Source organism: Protopterus annectens, chromosome 5.part0, assembly GCF_019279795.1.
Source record: "Protopterus annectens isolate FY-2018-M chromosome 5.part0, PAN1.0, whole genome shotgun sequence".
NCBI lineage: Eukaryota > Metazoa > Chordata > Ceratodontiformes > Protopteridae > Protopterus > Protopterus annectens.
Window position 1 is genome coordinate 1,482,844,149 of NC_056735.1, and position 15,884 is coordinate 1,482,860,032.

General features: G+C 38.4%; 1 protein-coding gene across 1 annotated transcript in view; it reads left to right on the forward strand.

The window, feature by feature from the left end:
* TMEM135 (transmembrane protein 135) overlaps nucleotides 1-15,884 on the forward strand; it is a 2,670,197-nt gene that overhangs the window by 633,337 nt on the left and 2,020,976 nt on the right. Inside the window, exon 4 of the mRNA XM_044071311.1 lies at nucleotides 322-355. Within this exon, the coding sequence (XP_043927246.1) occupies nucleotides 322-355 (34 nt within the window). The remainder of the gene's footprint in view (nucleotides 1-321; nucleotides 356-15,884) is intronic.

Here is a 15,884-nt window from a genome sequence, read left to right on the forward strand (position 1 = left end):
TAAGTTTTCAGTCAAGGTTTATACAGTAACACAGTGACTTTCCATCCTTAAGTTGAGAAAAGCAATCATAAAGATTCATTTTCCTCTGTTGCCTCCCTCCCCCCACTGATACGAATTTCAAGACCTGTATATGTTTTTGAGCTTTGGGAGCTTGGGAACAGCAGTTTAAGATGTAATGAGGCACACTGGCAACTTTTTTTCTACATTGTTAGGGTCATATTGAAGTATCTCATTTTTAAACGTGCTTTTAGCAGTAATTTTTTGCATCTTAATGCTAAAATAACTTGTTTTACTAACCTAATGGTTCTTTTATTTTTACAGGAGGGGTTTGTTGACAATTTACATGGCTAACTTGGTAAGTACTTTGAATTTTTCTTTGCTTTCATCTTCTGAGCAAATGTACTCACAATATATCCATCTGAGAGCCCTTGAAACCATTAGATTATCGCATCATGTTCTGTTCTAAGATACTTTCATCTTTTTAAAACTACAAAGGTAGCTTTCCTTCAATAATGCTAATAGAACATCTGAAAGAGAAGAGCTGAAATGGTGTTACCAGTTAGTAGTCTTTTTTTATTTTTTTTTTGTTTGCAGAATAAACATTGTGGTTTAGAATGTAATGTTCATCTTGTTTAACATTTTAAGTTCATCAGGCCATGAAAATGCTGTCAAAAAACAATACTTTTACGTACTTTAAGATTGTTTTATGCTTTCCAGTATTAACATTGGTCATATGTCTTGTAAGCATCGCTAGAAGATGAGTTATTATTCTTAGTATACTGAATACATGGCGTATTTGCTGCCACAATTTTTCTGCAGACTTTCTATTGTTAGAAAGGCTGCTTGGCACATTTCTATAGTGCTTACATTATTTTTCCACAGTTTCTGAAATGGACTTAACCAGCCTGAGAGGTTGGCATTATATGTGCTTTAACATTTTTGCAGATGTGATTTTTATCATTTCTTCTGCTAACAGTATTAAAGCAGTTTTTGAATGGCAAGAAGGGCTGTTAGAACTGACCAAGTCTGGTTTGGTACTATTGGTGTTGTGCCTTTCCTTTGTCACCTTGTTTTTTTGTCAAGTCTGTGAAGTTTATTTCACAACATTAATATGTAGCTTAAAAACGTGAACTAGCAGCTACTTATTTTATGATTGTCCTTAAAAGTGTGAGTGTTGAGATTCTAAACTGCCGATTGCCTTTTTATTTCTGTCAATGGAGTCAGAAGTATTATATTTACCTTTGAATGCAAGCATTTCTAAAGAACCAAAATTTAGACCGAAATATAATTTTGTTAAAAAAAAGAATTGAGCCTTGTTATCACCTGGCGTAAACCTGCTAGCTTTCTAGTTTTGCTCCTATGTACAGTTTTGTCTAAGGAAAGTAATTGGGTGCACTGTGAATGCAGGTCCGCTGAAGTAAGGAACAAGGTTAGGCAAAGTAATTTGTTCAGAATAGTGCAGTAAATAATATGATAAACATACAAACTACATCTTGCAAACCTTGATTCCTTCAAATTCCAATTGCATTCATTGTGTCTTTGGGCACATCTGCTTTAGGGTTACCTCACCTCTAAAATTTGTAGTTACAGTTGTTCCATCTTAACTACTTGACAGAAACAAAGGTAATAGTCATTCTAAGATAAGAAGTAAAAAGATATTTTTTTTAATTTGTGGAAGATCTGACTTCTGAAACTGTGTATCTTAATAGCTCAAATCTACCATTTTCAAGGATACAGAAACATTGTTTATATTTTCAGCTGTTTTGATTTTATTTTAGTTACTGTTTATATTTTGTGGCATGCACTTTCATATGTTCTGATTTCAAAAATGTTTAATTTCCTTTGATTTACTTGGTGAGCAAATAAGCTCTTAAGTTTCTTATTTATAGAACACTGTGTGAAGCCAGTAACCCCCCCATTTCTTGCTGTTCATTAGAATGACTTGGGATAGCATTGTTAATATTAGAGAGTATCATGGCAGTTTTGTTTTTTTTTGTTTTTAAACCAGAGTAGAACACTGATGAAAATTGGCTAATTTCAGTCTTAGTCCAGAAAAAAAAAACATTTTTCAGCATTTGACAAGATACAGAAACAGTATAAGCCAACCATATATACACTATATGCAGCAACAACAGCAACTTGAAAATGATCCTGATTAACATGTTCTAGCATACAACATGAAGGGAAAAATATAAAAATAATGTGTGCAAAAGAAAGAAGAAGCAAATTTGCACAACCTAGTTATAAGTGTAACAAAATTAAATTACAACTGTGTTAATATTCGTGGTAATTGGGTTGGTAGACTAGTCCTAGGTGAACACTTTTCATTCAGTACTCTCTGGTTTTACTTGAGGACAGTTTAGCAAGCAGTAATGCCCAACATGGTAGGTGTTACAGAGAAACAATGGATCACTGCGGTGTCTGGTCACCTCACCCCTGGAAGGACCATTATATCTTCTAATGCCTAACCTGTCAGACATTATTGCTGCTAGAAAATTCTACAGCGTTCATCATTTGGATACGTAGTGTAGCATCTGTTATACATTGGCATATGCTGAAAATTAATTTAGGGAGTTCTGAAGCAGTCACTTGCAGAATGAAAGTCAAAATGGTTTCAATTCCCATTTCTGGCAAAATGGTAATGTTTTTGTAGTTCTCTCTTGAAGAGTAAGGGTGGATTCTAAACTGTACTTCTGTTCATCTTCGAAGTGCTTTTCTTATATTTGCCTTCATCTTTTTTCTCCTTCTGCTGCTTCTTTAAGTGCTAAATGTGCATGTTGCCCTGGAGCAGACTCCTTTCTGAGAGGGTAGTAGCCTTAGCTACTTGAAGTACCAGGAGTCATTTTACGGAGATTCTTTAAACATGGATTAGAGTCTGGCGCAGGCCAGATTCCTCTTGTATGCAGTGGCACTTGCTGAGATGCAGTCATTTTCCTGAAATAGAATGAACAGTCATCAGGGATCATTGTGACAGTTGTGTATTATGCTGGTGTAGCACCTTGTTTAATGTACTGTATATTTATGCATGGGGAAATAATGATTTTTAAAAAAATGTAATTATGTAACCCTGTAAACATGTGAAACTAAGATGTTCAGTGTTCCATAAACAGTTTATTTTTCTTGTCCTTTTTTGTCTCATCAATCCACCCTTAGCTATATTACTGCTTTCTATAATTTCTGTATTTCACATGCCAAGTGCTATTTTCAGTTTTGTATAAATGAAAAATACACAAAAGATTTATGTAAATTATATAAAATTATGCTGGCCGTTTAAAAAAAAAAGCAGCGTATCTTGTTATAAAATACCAGCTGTACATTAGCAATTTTCCTGATCTGTGTGTTACAGTTAAGTAATAAATATATTATTGGAGTTATTCTTGCATTGCTTTGTTGATGTATCAGCTATGTCTTAATTGAATTTGAATTTTAGCATTTTTTTTCTGGCCAGTACTGGCTGATTTTACTGTCTAGGCAATACCAGATTTAACAGCTTAAACTGGGTTGCTTAACAATTGTTAAGATGGAATCTCCCACTACAGAGGCGCTTAACTGATTTGTGTTTTTCATAATATTGGAGCATAATGACCTTGCTCCATGTACTACAGAACTTTTTATGTGCCTGTCTGATGTCATAGAAGTATATAACTAGCTTGTCTTTCTCAGTTTTGGAAAGTAATCGATTCAGACAGTGCAATATAATGCAATACCAGTTATGCTGTGGTGAGAATTGCATTTTTAGATGTGGACAATAATTGTTTAAAATGTTAAGTTAAAAGATTTGGTTTTCACATTAAAATGTGATACATCAGGGAAAAATTGCAAGATTTATTAAAAAAAAGGTTAGCCTTTGGAATAATTTGATGTATGGTAAGGAAATAAAATCAGCAGTTATACTACAATGGTAGTGCAGTTCTTTTTTATGCATCATTATTTTTTTAGTTACCAGAAACAATAAAAACAAAGCAATGTCTTTCGGGTTTTCCCGTTTAGGGGTTGCCACAGCAGATCACCTGTCCGCAGATTGATTGGCAGTGAAGTTTTTATGGTATTGAGTTGCTAGCCCGCTGCCCAACCTTCACAGAAGGCGCAAACATACACACATGCACCTACCTGCATGTCTTTAAAACTCACTACATGCCACTGAATATTCTGAGCACTATGTCAAATTTCACTTATAGGCATTTTATTATTAAGTATAACATTTTAATTCAGTTAGCAGTAACATCTTAAATGTTCTTGTTTTTATACAGATTGTTCGTGGCCTTTTGCCAAGTCCTGTTTCAGCTGTACATGTTGCTTACAGTTGAGTGCAGTCAACATAATTAACTGTTTTTAGAGTCTGTTTAGTGTTAATATATCTTTGTGTGACTTGGCTGCATGTAAATGAACATGGTATCCCAAAGTTTATCCAAGGATGAGATAAAGTAAAAAAGAAATGGAGATTAAGTGGTTTGCACTGTCAGTATGTGGTATTACGCTAAATCCTGTTAAGAAAGATAAGTTTGTTTGTGTGTAGATAAGAACAAAAGGTACCTTAGTTACTTATTATGGTTTTATACATATGCAATGCCTTTAAAAGCCAATATATTTTTTAATTTGACAGTTGTATTAGGATGAGATGAAAATGCCTTCTTTGGGAAAAAATAAAGAAGTGTGTTTTGTATTGCTTCTGCTGACAAAGTACATCAGAGGTGAATGTTTGGCAGATCATTAAAAATAAAATATTTGAAACAGACTTAGCAGAAGTAAAGACTTATGACAGAAATCAAATTTTATTTTTATTTTATTTATTCTATTTATTTTATTTTATTTTATTTTACATTTGTTAACTAGGAAAGTCCGACTGGACACAGGTCCATTTTCAGCGGAGGTCTGGGGAGAAAAGCTTCAAAAGATACATTACATAAGTATAATTAAACACATAAGAAAAATTAAACACACAATAAAGTAAAAATTCAAAAACAGAGAAGGTAACAAAAAAATTCAGTGCAATAGAATCAAAAATCAAACACATACATAATTTAGGATAAAAACATGCATTGGTAATTGTTACTGACCACAGACAGTGTTTGTTGACTTTATGATAAATGGGTCCATGACCTATACAGTAAATATGTAGAGTGGTGACATACTTTAAGGTGTGATGTGAATAACAGTTTTACCAGGGAACTGGGAATCACTTAACAGTACCCTCATTTAATGCATTGTGTGCATCTTACCCTGGGGAGTAACAGGAGCATAGCCAGTTTTTAGAATAGTGGGTTTTCAGGAGCTTTTTAAATTGTATAGTAGAGTTATTAGAAGTTATGTGCCTAGGTAGTGTATTCCAGACTCTTGCAATAGTGCAACCAAAGAGAGACTTACCAGCATCATTCTTATAGTAATAACCCACGCCTGGGTGTGGATAATGCGGGATTTACCCACGGTTGGCGTGGTTTGGTCCCGAGGGTTTTATGAGACTTATACTAATGGAAAAAGTCCGGGCGACCGGAACTTTTTCCATTAGTATAAGTCGATTTACAATGTGCACGCTGGCCAATCAGCGTGCACGTTTTGGAATATTAATGGGGGGTCATGGTATAATATATTTGTTGACATTTATGAAGTTCTGGTTAGTAGATCTTAAGGGTCTAGCAGTAGTATAGGGTTGAATTAGATCCTGGAGTGCACGGGTGTTGTCAGAACGATAGCATAACTTGTGTGCTACTGACAATTGACTGAGTAGCAGTAGTTGAGGGAGCTCAAGCCAGTTAAGCTGCTTAAGGGATAGACAGTGATGTAATCTGAATGAGGCTTCAGTAGCAAACTTGGCAATCTTGCTATAGCAAGACTGCATTTTGTTTAAATCAGTCTGGTGGAGGTTGGTCAGGACTGGGGAGGCATAAAGGAGGATTGATAACAGATGAGTCCTTGCTATTGTGGCTTTGGTATGTCTAATGATAAAGTGTTTGTTCCTGTAGAGGAGACCAAGCTTTTTGTTTACTTTTTTGATGGTTTGAGCTATGTGGCTGTCGAATCTCAGGTTGTTGTCAATTTCTACACCTAGCAGTTTAGTGTGTGAGGTTGGACTGATTTGGATATTATCTTTGGAAGCTAAGCAAAAATTGTTGTCTGCGGGGGGGGGGGGGGGGGGGGGCCTACCTGGGCTGAAAAGAATAAGTTTTGTTTTTTTGGGCTTAAGAATGAGTTTTGGAGTTGGTATACCATGTTTCAGCTAAGGTAACATTATTTTAGGTTAGGATATGCAGTTCTTTTATAAAAGACAAAACCACCAGACGAAAACCAAAACCACAAAAAGCATAAAATAATATAATAAAACTGTGTTAAATAGGCAAAAAGGTACTTTAATTAATACAAACGATGAGCGTTTTTGTAACACTTCTTCAGACTATCAGCATATTGTACTACTGAGGCAGTGAGTGTGGAGGAAGAGAACTGGTTGGTAAAAAAAGAGACCAGCAATGGGCCAAGGATGGAGCCTTGAGGGACACCTAAGGATACTGGTAACAGGGGACAATTGGTTTTGCTATAGGACAGCCTGTTCACGGTCTAATAAGTAGCTGCTGAATCATGAGATAGAGGAGGGGCTAATGTTTAGGGTGGATAGAGTTTTGAGAAGCATATTGTGGTTAACCATGTCAAAAGGTTTTGATAGGTCTAAGAATATGGAAGATATGAAAAGGCCCTTGTTTCGGTAGTGGTTCATAGTGAAAGACAGTAGTGCAGTGGTGGTGGTATGGGATGGTCTAAAGCCATGCTGTGCCTTAGATAGCAGGTTGTTATTTTGGAGGTGCTGCATTAGTTTGGTATGAACAACTCTTTCTAATATTTTAGATAAGGGTGATAGAATAGCAATTGGTCAGTAGTTAGTGAGTTATAAGGAGTTAGCTCCTTTGTATAGTGGTATAATATGTGATGTTTTCCATAAGGTGGGTACCATGAATTCAGATATAGACCTGTTGATGAGAATAGCAACAGAATAGGCTATGGCCTCAGCTGCTATCTGAAGGAAATCTGCTGGTAGGTTATCAGCAGCTAGAGTGGTTGGTTTAAGTTTGTGAAGGAGTTTAGAAATAACCTTGGTGGATACAGGTGTAGGGAGAAGTTGGAGAAATTGTTTTGTATGTTTGGGGTGGGTTTTGGTAGATATTGGCATGGGGCTACTAGCGTTATTTTGGGCATTGGCAAAGGTTTGAACAGTTTCAGTAAAGTACTTATTGAATTGTGTGGGAATGTTGTCATGGTTTACTATCACAGGGGTTGGGGTTGTGGATTTTCCTGGCTGAAATATAGTATTTATTGTGGCTCAGAATCTTTGAAAGTTGTGAGCATATTTTTTTTTTTTTTGGTTTTGTCACGGAGTTCTTAGTAGTTTTGTCTCATGGTAACGGTTTTGTTTTTGTGGAATTGTATCCAAACCTGATCTGTCTTTCATTGTAGTTTTAGTTTCTTTAGTTAACCATTGGCATTATTTTGCTTTTAGTCTAATGGTTCTGCAGGGTGCGTGATAGTTTAAGATTTGTAAGAAGGTTGAGTTAAATTACTGCACAGCTTCATCAAAAGACAGTTGCTTTAGGGGAGTCCCAATTACAAGATTTCAGTGTAGTGATACATGTATTGTGTATAAAGGTCTTTTTATTTCTTACAACTCTGAAGATAGTCTGGCTGATGTGTTCATATCTATTTCTGATTAGATAGGTTGGTTGATGGTCACTTAAACTATCAGGTAGACAACCAGATTTGTACGTGAGTGAGGAGTCAGATATAAGAATCCAATCAAGAATGGACTTGCGGTGGTATTTGGCTTTGTTAAGGGCAGATCATGCCTCCTAAACGTGGTGGATGTCTTTGTGATAGTTACCAAGGCATTAGACAAGGGAAAGGAGGTCCACACAGCCTACCTAGACCTCGCAAAGGCTTTTGACACCATTCCCCATTCTAGTGTTACAGACAAGCTCACCAGCTTGAACATAAACCCCTACATCACGAGATGGGTTGCCAACTGGCTCATGGATATTACCCACATGATGAGAGTTGCGGCTCTACATCAGACTCTAAACCAGTTACAAGTGGTGTCCCCCAGGGCTCAGTCCTAAGACCCCTCCTGTTCGCTATATACTTTTCAGAGGTACAGGCAAGCATAGGAGGACTGTGGCTGACCAAGTTCGCAGACGACTGCAAACTAGGGGCCATAATTGATTCTCCGGCTGATACAGACACCCTCCACCCTCCAGAAGGGTCTCACTGAGACAGATACCTGGTGTCATAATCATGGCCTCAAGCTAAATGCCAAAAAGTGCATAGTCATCCCCTTTGGAAAAAGTAAAGTACCCGCAAACTACCACATAGGTGGTAGTCTCCTAAATACAGAAAATGTAATAAGGGATCTGGGCACCCAAGTAGATAGTAATCTCTGCTTTGATGATCATATTGCCAAGGTGGTTAGAAAATCCTTCTATGTGGCCCACCTAATTACAAAAGGGTTCGCATCTAGAACAAAAGAGGTTATTGTGCCTCTCTACTCATCACTCATTAGACCCATCATAGAATACAACGCCCCATTTGGGATGTACCTTAGAAGACACCTGCAACAGCTGGAAAGACCACAAAAGTACCTCACCAAGAGGATTACTGGCCTCAAACAGATGCCCTATGCAGTCCGACTCAAGAAACTCCAGCTGTATTCGGTTGCATACCGCTTACTCAGAGGAGATCTCTGCCTGACATACAAGGCCATGTCCAACCCAGAATTCATGGACATGCTCCACCTAAAAAAAAAAAAAAAAAAAAAAAATCCCGGAGAGCCACACGCTCTAGAGATATAAACCTCACCACAATGATAAATACGACATGCTGGAGGGATAGATTCCTGTCCCAGAGACTTCCCATGCTTTGGAACAGGATTCCAATATACATCAGGCAGAGCCCCTCACTAACACTCTTCAAGAGAAACCTTGACGGGTGGATGGGAAACAGAAAATTTACCCTGGGGATCACTGCAGTGGCTCTTCTGGACAGTGGCGCAGGGAACTAATGGCTCTGCTGGACAGAGGCACAGGGAACTAATCTAAGGGGGTGGCGAAAGCCAACACATTCTGGCTAGTGTTATAAATGCCCTTGAGCAGATAACCTAGTACTTACCTATGAACCTATGATTTGTCGTTTCTAGTTTTGGATGAGATTAGTTGGGTAAACCCATGTAGGTTAATGTAGATAGAGGGACTGTGACTGAAGCAGTTAAGCCAGTCAATATTAAAGTCACCTAATAGTATGGTTTCTTGTGTCAAGAAAATTTGAAATCCAGTCTAGTAGGTTATCCATTATAGTAATGTTATTACCTGGTGGGATATAACCGCCTACAATATTAATATGTTTGTTGGGGTTTAGTTTTAATTTAGCAAGGATTAGTTCTACATTATTGACTTCAGGGGGATTACTATCATGTAGTTCGATGTTGAGATGGTTTTGAAATAATATTGCCACCTCCCCTCCCTTTTTCCCTAATCTATCTCTATGTATAATATTGTAACTAGGAGCTGTAATCTCATTATTGTGGTATTCTGGTTTTAGTCATGTTTCACTTAGCAAAACAATCTGTGGCTTGTATAGGGCTAATAGGGCATGAAGGTCATGAATTTTATTTAATATACTGCTTACATTCAGGTTTAGACAGAGGAGAGAGGAGGTTGATATGTGGTATAGAGGATTTAGCTGATAAGAGTTTGGGTTGGTTGATGTAGTGGGTCCTAGATTAGGGTGAATTTCACCACTGCATGAAAGTGTTTTAAGTAGGTGTAGGTAGAGTTTAGTACACTTGTAAATTATTTTAGCATGTGTTTGAGAGGAATGGGATTTTTGTTTAGCTAAATGCTGATTGTGTAGGAAAGAGATGGTATGGAAGGAGATTAAGTTGCATGGTGATATGGGGAACTTTGTTAGTTTTAATGGATTGCCTATTGTTTCTGTTTGCCAAGGGGATGAGGTGTTGTCATTAAGTTGACTATGGTAGGTGGTGAGCAATGAAAGAATGAGTAGAGCAGAAATTGTGAAGGGATAGACTAGTGTGTTTAGTAAGTGTGTGTTTACTGTTTAGAACATTGTTTGTGGGTTGAGAAGGAGTAGGGTGTGTAAGGTGTGTTTAATAGTAAGAGATGAGTGTTGTACTGAGGGGGTGTGGTAGAGTGTGTCCCTGTACGGGGAACAAGGTTCAGTGTGATGGGATAAATGGATTGTGGGAGGATCTGAGCAGTGATTGGGGTGTGGTCCTTAACTATAAGTGTAATTTTTCTAGGGGTGTGTGGGAATGGGGGTAGGGTAGAGGAGCAGAGTGAGCCCGAGTTTAGCGAGGGTGAACAGAGCGGGTTGAGCCCGGTATGGAAGGGCTAGGAAAAAAACAATCAGAAAGAGGTAAGTCAGGTAAAATCAATTGCTTGGAAAGCTAGACCTGGAAAGTTAGAGAGTAGTAGTCTAGAGAGTACACTGTGGCTGAGGGTGAGGGGAGAATGGAGTACTGGAAATGAGCTTTATTCAAGAGAGAGAGTATGGGGGGTGAGAGAGAGTGTAGCACAGAAATGGGCAGAGTCCTGTTATAGCTGTAATTAATGGGTATAACTAGATGAATGAAACCATGGTTGTGAGCGCAAGCTAAGAAAAATATAGAGAGGGGTAGAAGACCAGGAGGCTAGGAGTTATAGTTAAGATATTTGGGTAATAAGAGTGGGTCACCTAAGGAGCTAAGTAATGCATGAGTGACTGCTGGTTGAGAGGGGCTCAGATTTATTTTATAGTATCAGCTGGCAAAACACTAAATTACATACGTAATGTCTACTAAGTGTCCAGGTACTTGAGACTTTTGTGGGAAGCAGTAGGGGGTTCCCTTTTGGTAGTCTGATTCTGTTTCAAGTTTACTTAGTGCAGTGGACCACTGACTGGGCGGCTGAGGGGTCTTGCAAGATGGAATACACCTAGAGGAAGAATAGAAGAATAAGAGTAAAGTTAGTTAGGCCTGGAGTTGTGTGGGTGAGGTGTCAGTGAGAAAATGTCTGTGAGTAGGGTGATAGGGAGTGTGGAGTGGTGAAGCATAGTGTAATTGTGGATGGAGGGTAGGCAGTAAGTGAGAAGGAGGTTATAGAGTGAGACTGGATATATAAAAGAATGTGTCAGGTGCAGTTATCTGCATGCAGTTCAAGTAATTGAGAAGGAGGTTGCAGAGTGAGGTTGGAAGTAAGTGAGAAGGAGATTGCAGAGTGAGACTGGATATATAAAGCAATGTGTCAGGAGCAATTATCTGCATGCACTTCAAGTAAGAGAAATACATCCATTTACATCATAGGATTTACATCAGAAGGCAATATGCTGGAGTTACAGTTAATATGGACTGTTATACAAGCAGCCACTTAAAGACAACACACTGCTTGTTAAATAAAGGAAAAGGTGTCGAGCAGGACATAGTGTTTAACACATGTGCTCATAAGTTAGATGTTTTGCAGATGTTCATCATATAAATACAAGGTTAACTGCCCTGAAGGCCCATTTTAAGTCTAACCCTAATGGTTAAGATCTTTGCCTCTCATTCACAGGGTAAAAGGTTTGATCCTGATCTCCGGCCAATGCCTGTTTTGAGTTTGCATATTCTCCATGCGTCTCTGTGGAGTTCCTCCCACCTCCTAGAAACATGTTGAGTGTTTCCATCTCAAACTCACCAATGAGTGGAGCTGTGTGCAGCAGCACAGAATTAACTAGGTGCCCTACAGGGGAAGAGTTGTACAGACCAACCACTTTGAGCATCTACTGTGGTGAGCAGTATCCTCAAGACAGGACAACACGGATCACAGACTGTGTGCTGTGGTAGGGCTAGCCACTCAACAGTATAATATATGGCTCTAGGTGATTCAGTCATGTTAACTAATTTTGCCAAAATGAGCATGGGGTAGTTACCAGTGGTAAGTGGGTTGAGGACCGGGCCTAAGCCACTGACCCATGCTAACAATGGGAGAAGGGCTGTATGTGCCCCTGTTGGCCAGTGTGTGCCTGCCATAAAGCCCAGCAGCCTTTTGTCAATAAGTTACTGGCCGGCTGGTGTCTAGTTGCCCAGCCTGGTTTACCTGGGATAGCTCTGTTGAGCGAAAGCTGGAAATAAAACCCCAAAATAAAATCCCAAGAAAGCTGATTTGGGCAGTACTGCTATGGTTCGAAGTACCAGAAACATTGGTAGAACTAGTGCAGGCTATGTACAAGGACCCAGTGACTCAAGTACAAACAGTGTTCAGTCTCACAGAAGAGTTCCCAGTGAGAGTGGGTATGCACCAGGGTTCAGCTCTGAGTTCACTGCTGTTAATACTAGTGATGGACTGCATTAGCAAATGGGTCAGAGGGGACAGATCAACAAATTTGCTGTATGCAGATGATGTGGCATTACAGGCAGACTCTGAGCAAGAACTTCAACAAAGGATAGGGGAATGAAACGCAACACTGAAGGCACATGGGATGAAACTAAGCACAGATAAGACAGTGGTAATGGCAGCAAATTGGGGAAATCAGATGAAACTGAGAATTGCAGTAGAAGGGAAGATAGTGGAACAGAGTAATAGCTTCAAGTATCTGGGAGGGTGGTTGAGGTGAAGGGAAGTCTGAATGAAGAGGTCAAAGCTAGAATCAGAGGGGTTGCCATCAACTGGCATAGAGTCTCAGGTGTATTTTACGACAGAAGAATGCCAAAGAAGCTGAAAAGCAAGTTGTACAAGTAAGTGGTGCAACCACTACTACTGTATGGTACAACAACCTGGGCAGTAAAGGCAGAGCAGATGAGGAAGCTAGAGGTGATGGAAATTAAATGCCTGAGAAGGGTGGTAGGATGCACAATGTGGGGCAGATGAAGAAATGAAGACATAAGAGCAGAAGCCAAAGTAGCTCCAATTGCAGAAAAGATCAAAGAGAACAGATTAAGATGGTTAGGATACGTTAAGAAAATCTGGTGAAGAAGATTTGGAAGAGACAAGAAGAAGTTAAGATTAAATGGGGACATCCAGCAAAGAGACGGATGGATTGTGTGAGAGAAGATCTGCAACAGTCAGGCTTGAGTGGCGAAGAAGGCAGGAGTGTGGCATTGAATCGAGAGAGATGGCAACAGTTAACATGATATCCCAACCCCATATGGAAAATGGGAAAAAGGGGGCTGATGATGACGATGATGATGATGAGTAACCCAAGATCAGAAACAAACCCTGCACATTGTGCCTTTGAGACAAAGCCCTTAACCATTATGTCAACCCACAGATGTTTACTAAAGTAAAGCTAAGACATAGGAAACATGGGTTAGTTTGTAGTAAACTGCCTGTGAGAAGTTTATTTTGATGGGAAAATTGCAGCATAAGACAAAAGAAGAAAAGGTTGTGTTTGAGAAAGGCTGTGAAATGTCAGAAGAAAGGAACAGACTTTCTGTAAGTTTGCATATATCAAGGAATTCTGGAAACAGTTGATACTAAAGAGGTGTGGTTTGCAGGCAGTAAGTGACATAAATTTATGTTTCAAATAGATTAATAACAATGGATTTTTATTCATCTCGTGTAACGTTTCACTCTAAACCCCACTGTTAAGTTACTGCCTGTTCCCCATTTTCAATGTTTCTAGCCCATATGGCTTTTGGGAAACCATCATTCATGGGTTAATTGCTGTATGGAAATGATCTGCCTTATCCTGTGTGCAGCATTTGTGCAGGGCCATGAAGTAGCTGTAATATGCGCACACATTCCTATGTGAGCAGCTTAGTGTTTCTTTTTGTCACATTGGAGACTGTGTGTGTGTGTGTTTCATAACACTGATGTACACCCACAATAGCTAACATCCTTCTTTTAGGACAGAAAGGCTGGCCTTTAGGTACTGTGATGTCACCTTTTCTGGTTGTTTTTCCGCCTGAGGCTTGCTTTATGAATAGCTGATAGCATAATTATCTGTGCTTTACTAAGCCAACAAACAAAAATTATTGAAAATAGTATCCAATGGATTAATTTACTCCTGTGAAGTTTGATAATATAGGTATCTTTTGTACCTACAATGTACAAATAGCCATAAACATGGACATTAAGTAGCTACCTAAGTGTGATAAATTGCAGTATATTAATGAAAAGAAAATGTTTGATTAAGAATGATTAAATAGGATTTGATTAAAAGCACATGATGGTGTATTCCAGACTTACTGGTAGGCAAGATATCTTTTGAGAGATAGAGTGTGTGTGCAAGTGTTTGCGTGTGTGTGTGTCTGTGTCTGTGTCTGTGTGTGTGTGTGTGTGTGGATGTATTTTTGTGTATCAGACTGTTTAGCTATACATATGTATATATGTGTGTGTAAATAATATACAATTTATTTTAATCTGTGTGAATATGTCTAGGTGTGTGTGTATGTATGTGTATATATATATATAAACACACACACACACACACACACACACACACACAGATATATGCATATATATGAATACAGTAGTTTAAATTGTTGAACTCTGATGGAAAATACATCAAACAGGTTCACTGGCAGTCAGTACCATCAAAACACAAAAACATTGAACTGAAGTAACAGCAAATGATTAAATAAATAAATAAATAAATATATATATATATATATAAGTAAATGCAGCGTTCTGATGTGAAATTGGGTAGTTATTTTAGGATTTTAAGGGCTTTTCTGTCAAATTGATGTGCAATTCCATATGTTAATATTTACAAGCTGAATTAGAATTTGGATCCTGGTCATGCAGACCGAATGATGTAGTTCAGGAAAAAATAATTTTACGGTAGGAATGTTTCAGCCTCGGTTGGAGTAAGAGCAGACCCTGGAGTTAAAAAGGGAATCTGTTAGAGCATGTTTAAAAGCATGAATGTTAAGAGTTTGTTCTTATGGCCACAGGAAGTGAGTTCCAAGTTTTGCATGTGCAGGCCACTTTAGCGTTTTAAGTGGAAACGCACTAGCTTGGTGGGACAGGTATGGTACCCTGCTTTCAAAGGATACAGTCAGTAGTGAAAAGCAGCTTGTTGTATCTAAGGATAGTCAAGTTCAAATAGTCACAAGTAACATAAGCACCTGCAGCGTTATCAAGGTGGTCTGTGCTGAGGTTAGAACTCGCTAATGTTTAGAAGGGTATGACACAGATTTAGCTATCAGTTGTCAGCTACTAAGATATGACAGGGAAAAGGGCCAAGTTAAACTATAGAATTTGGTCAATAAATGCAGAATTGAAGAAACAAGCCTAACAGAGAGACATAGTGTATGGTGACAGCAGGTTGTTTTTCCTGGAATATGCATAGAATGTGTGCTGGAGATGGGCAGCACTTCAGCCCTGAGGACAAAAGAATCTCAGCTTAGTTTGTCAAGACTTTTAGAACTCACCATGTATGAAAGGTTTTATACCACGATGTGTATGGAGCCTCATTAGATATATCATATCCTAATGCAAGGAACTTAAGGATAAAGCTTTTGAATGCAAGAATAAGATCCTGTGTATGAAACTGTCTGTTGTCTTGGTATTGCCATGGAAACAAGACTTAAGAAGAGGGTATTGGTTATACAACAGAGGGTTGCAGTAACTACATTAATGCACTGATTGGAAAACTAGTGCTTGTGATGTAGAGAAATGCAACAGTTAAAAAAAAAAAAACAGTCTATTTTTGAATATAACATTCACATATTATTATTTGGATCCAAGCTTTATTGGAGATTAGTCACAGTTTAGTATCAGATCTACAAACAAAGATATGTTGGAGGCATTACTGCTAGCAAACGTTATTACTCCTAATCTTATGGTGGACTTAAACTTGCCCCACAAAGAATGGGAAAAAGACTACTTAACACAAAGAACACAATTGACAGACTGGATGAACTTTTGGAGATA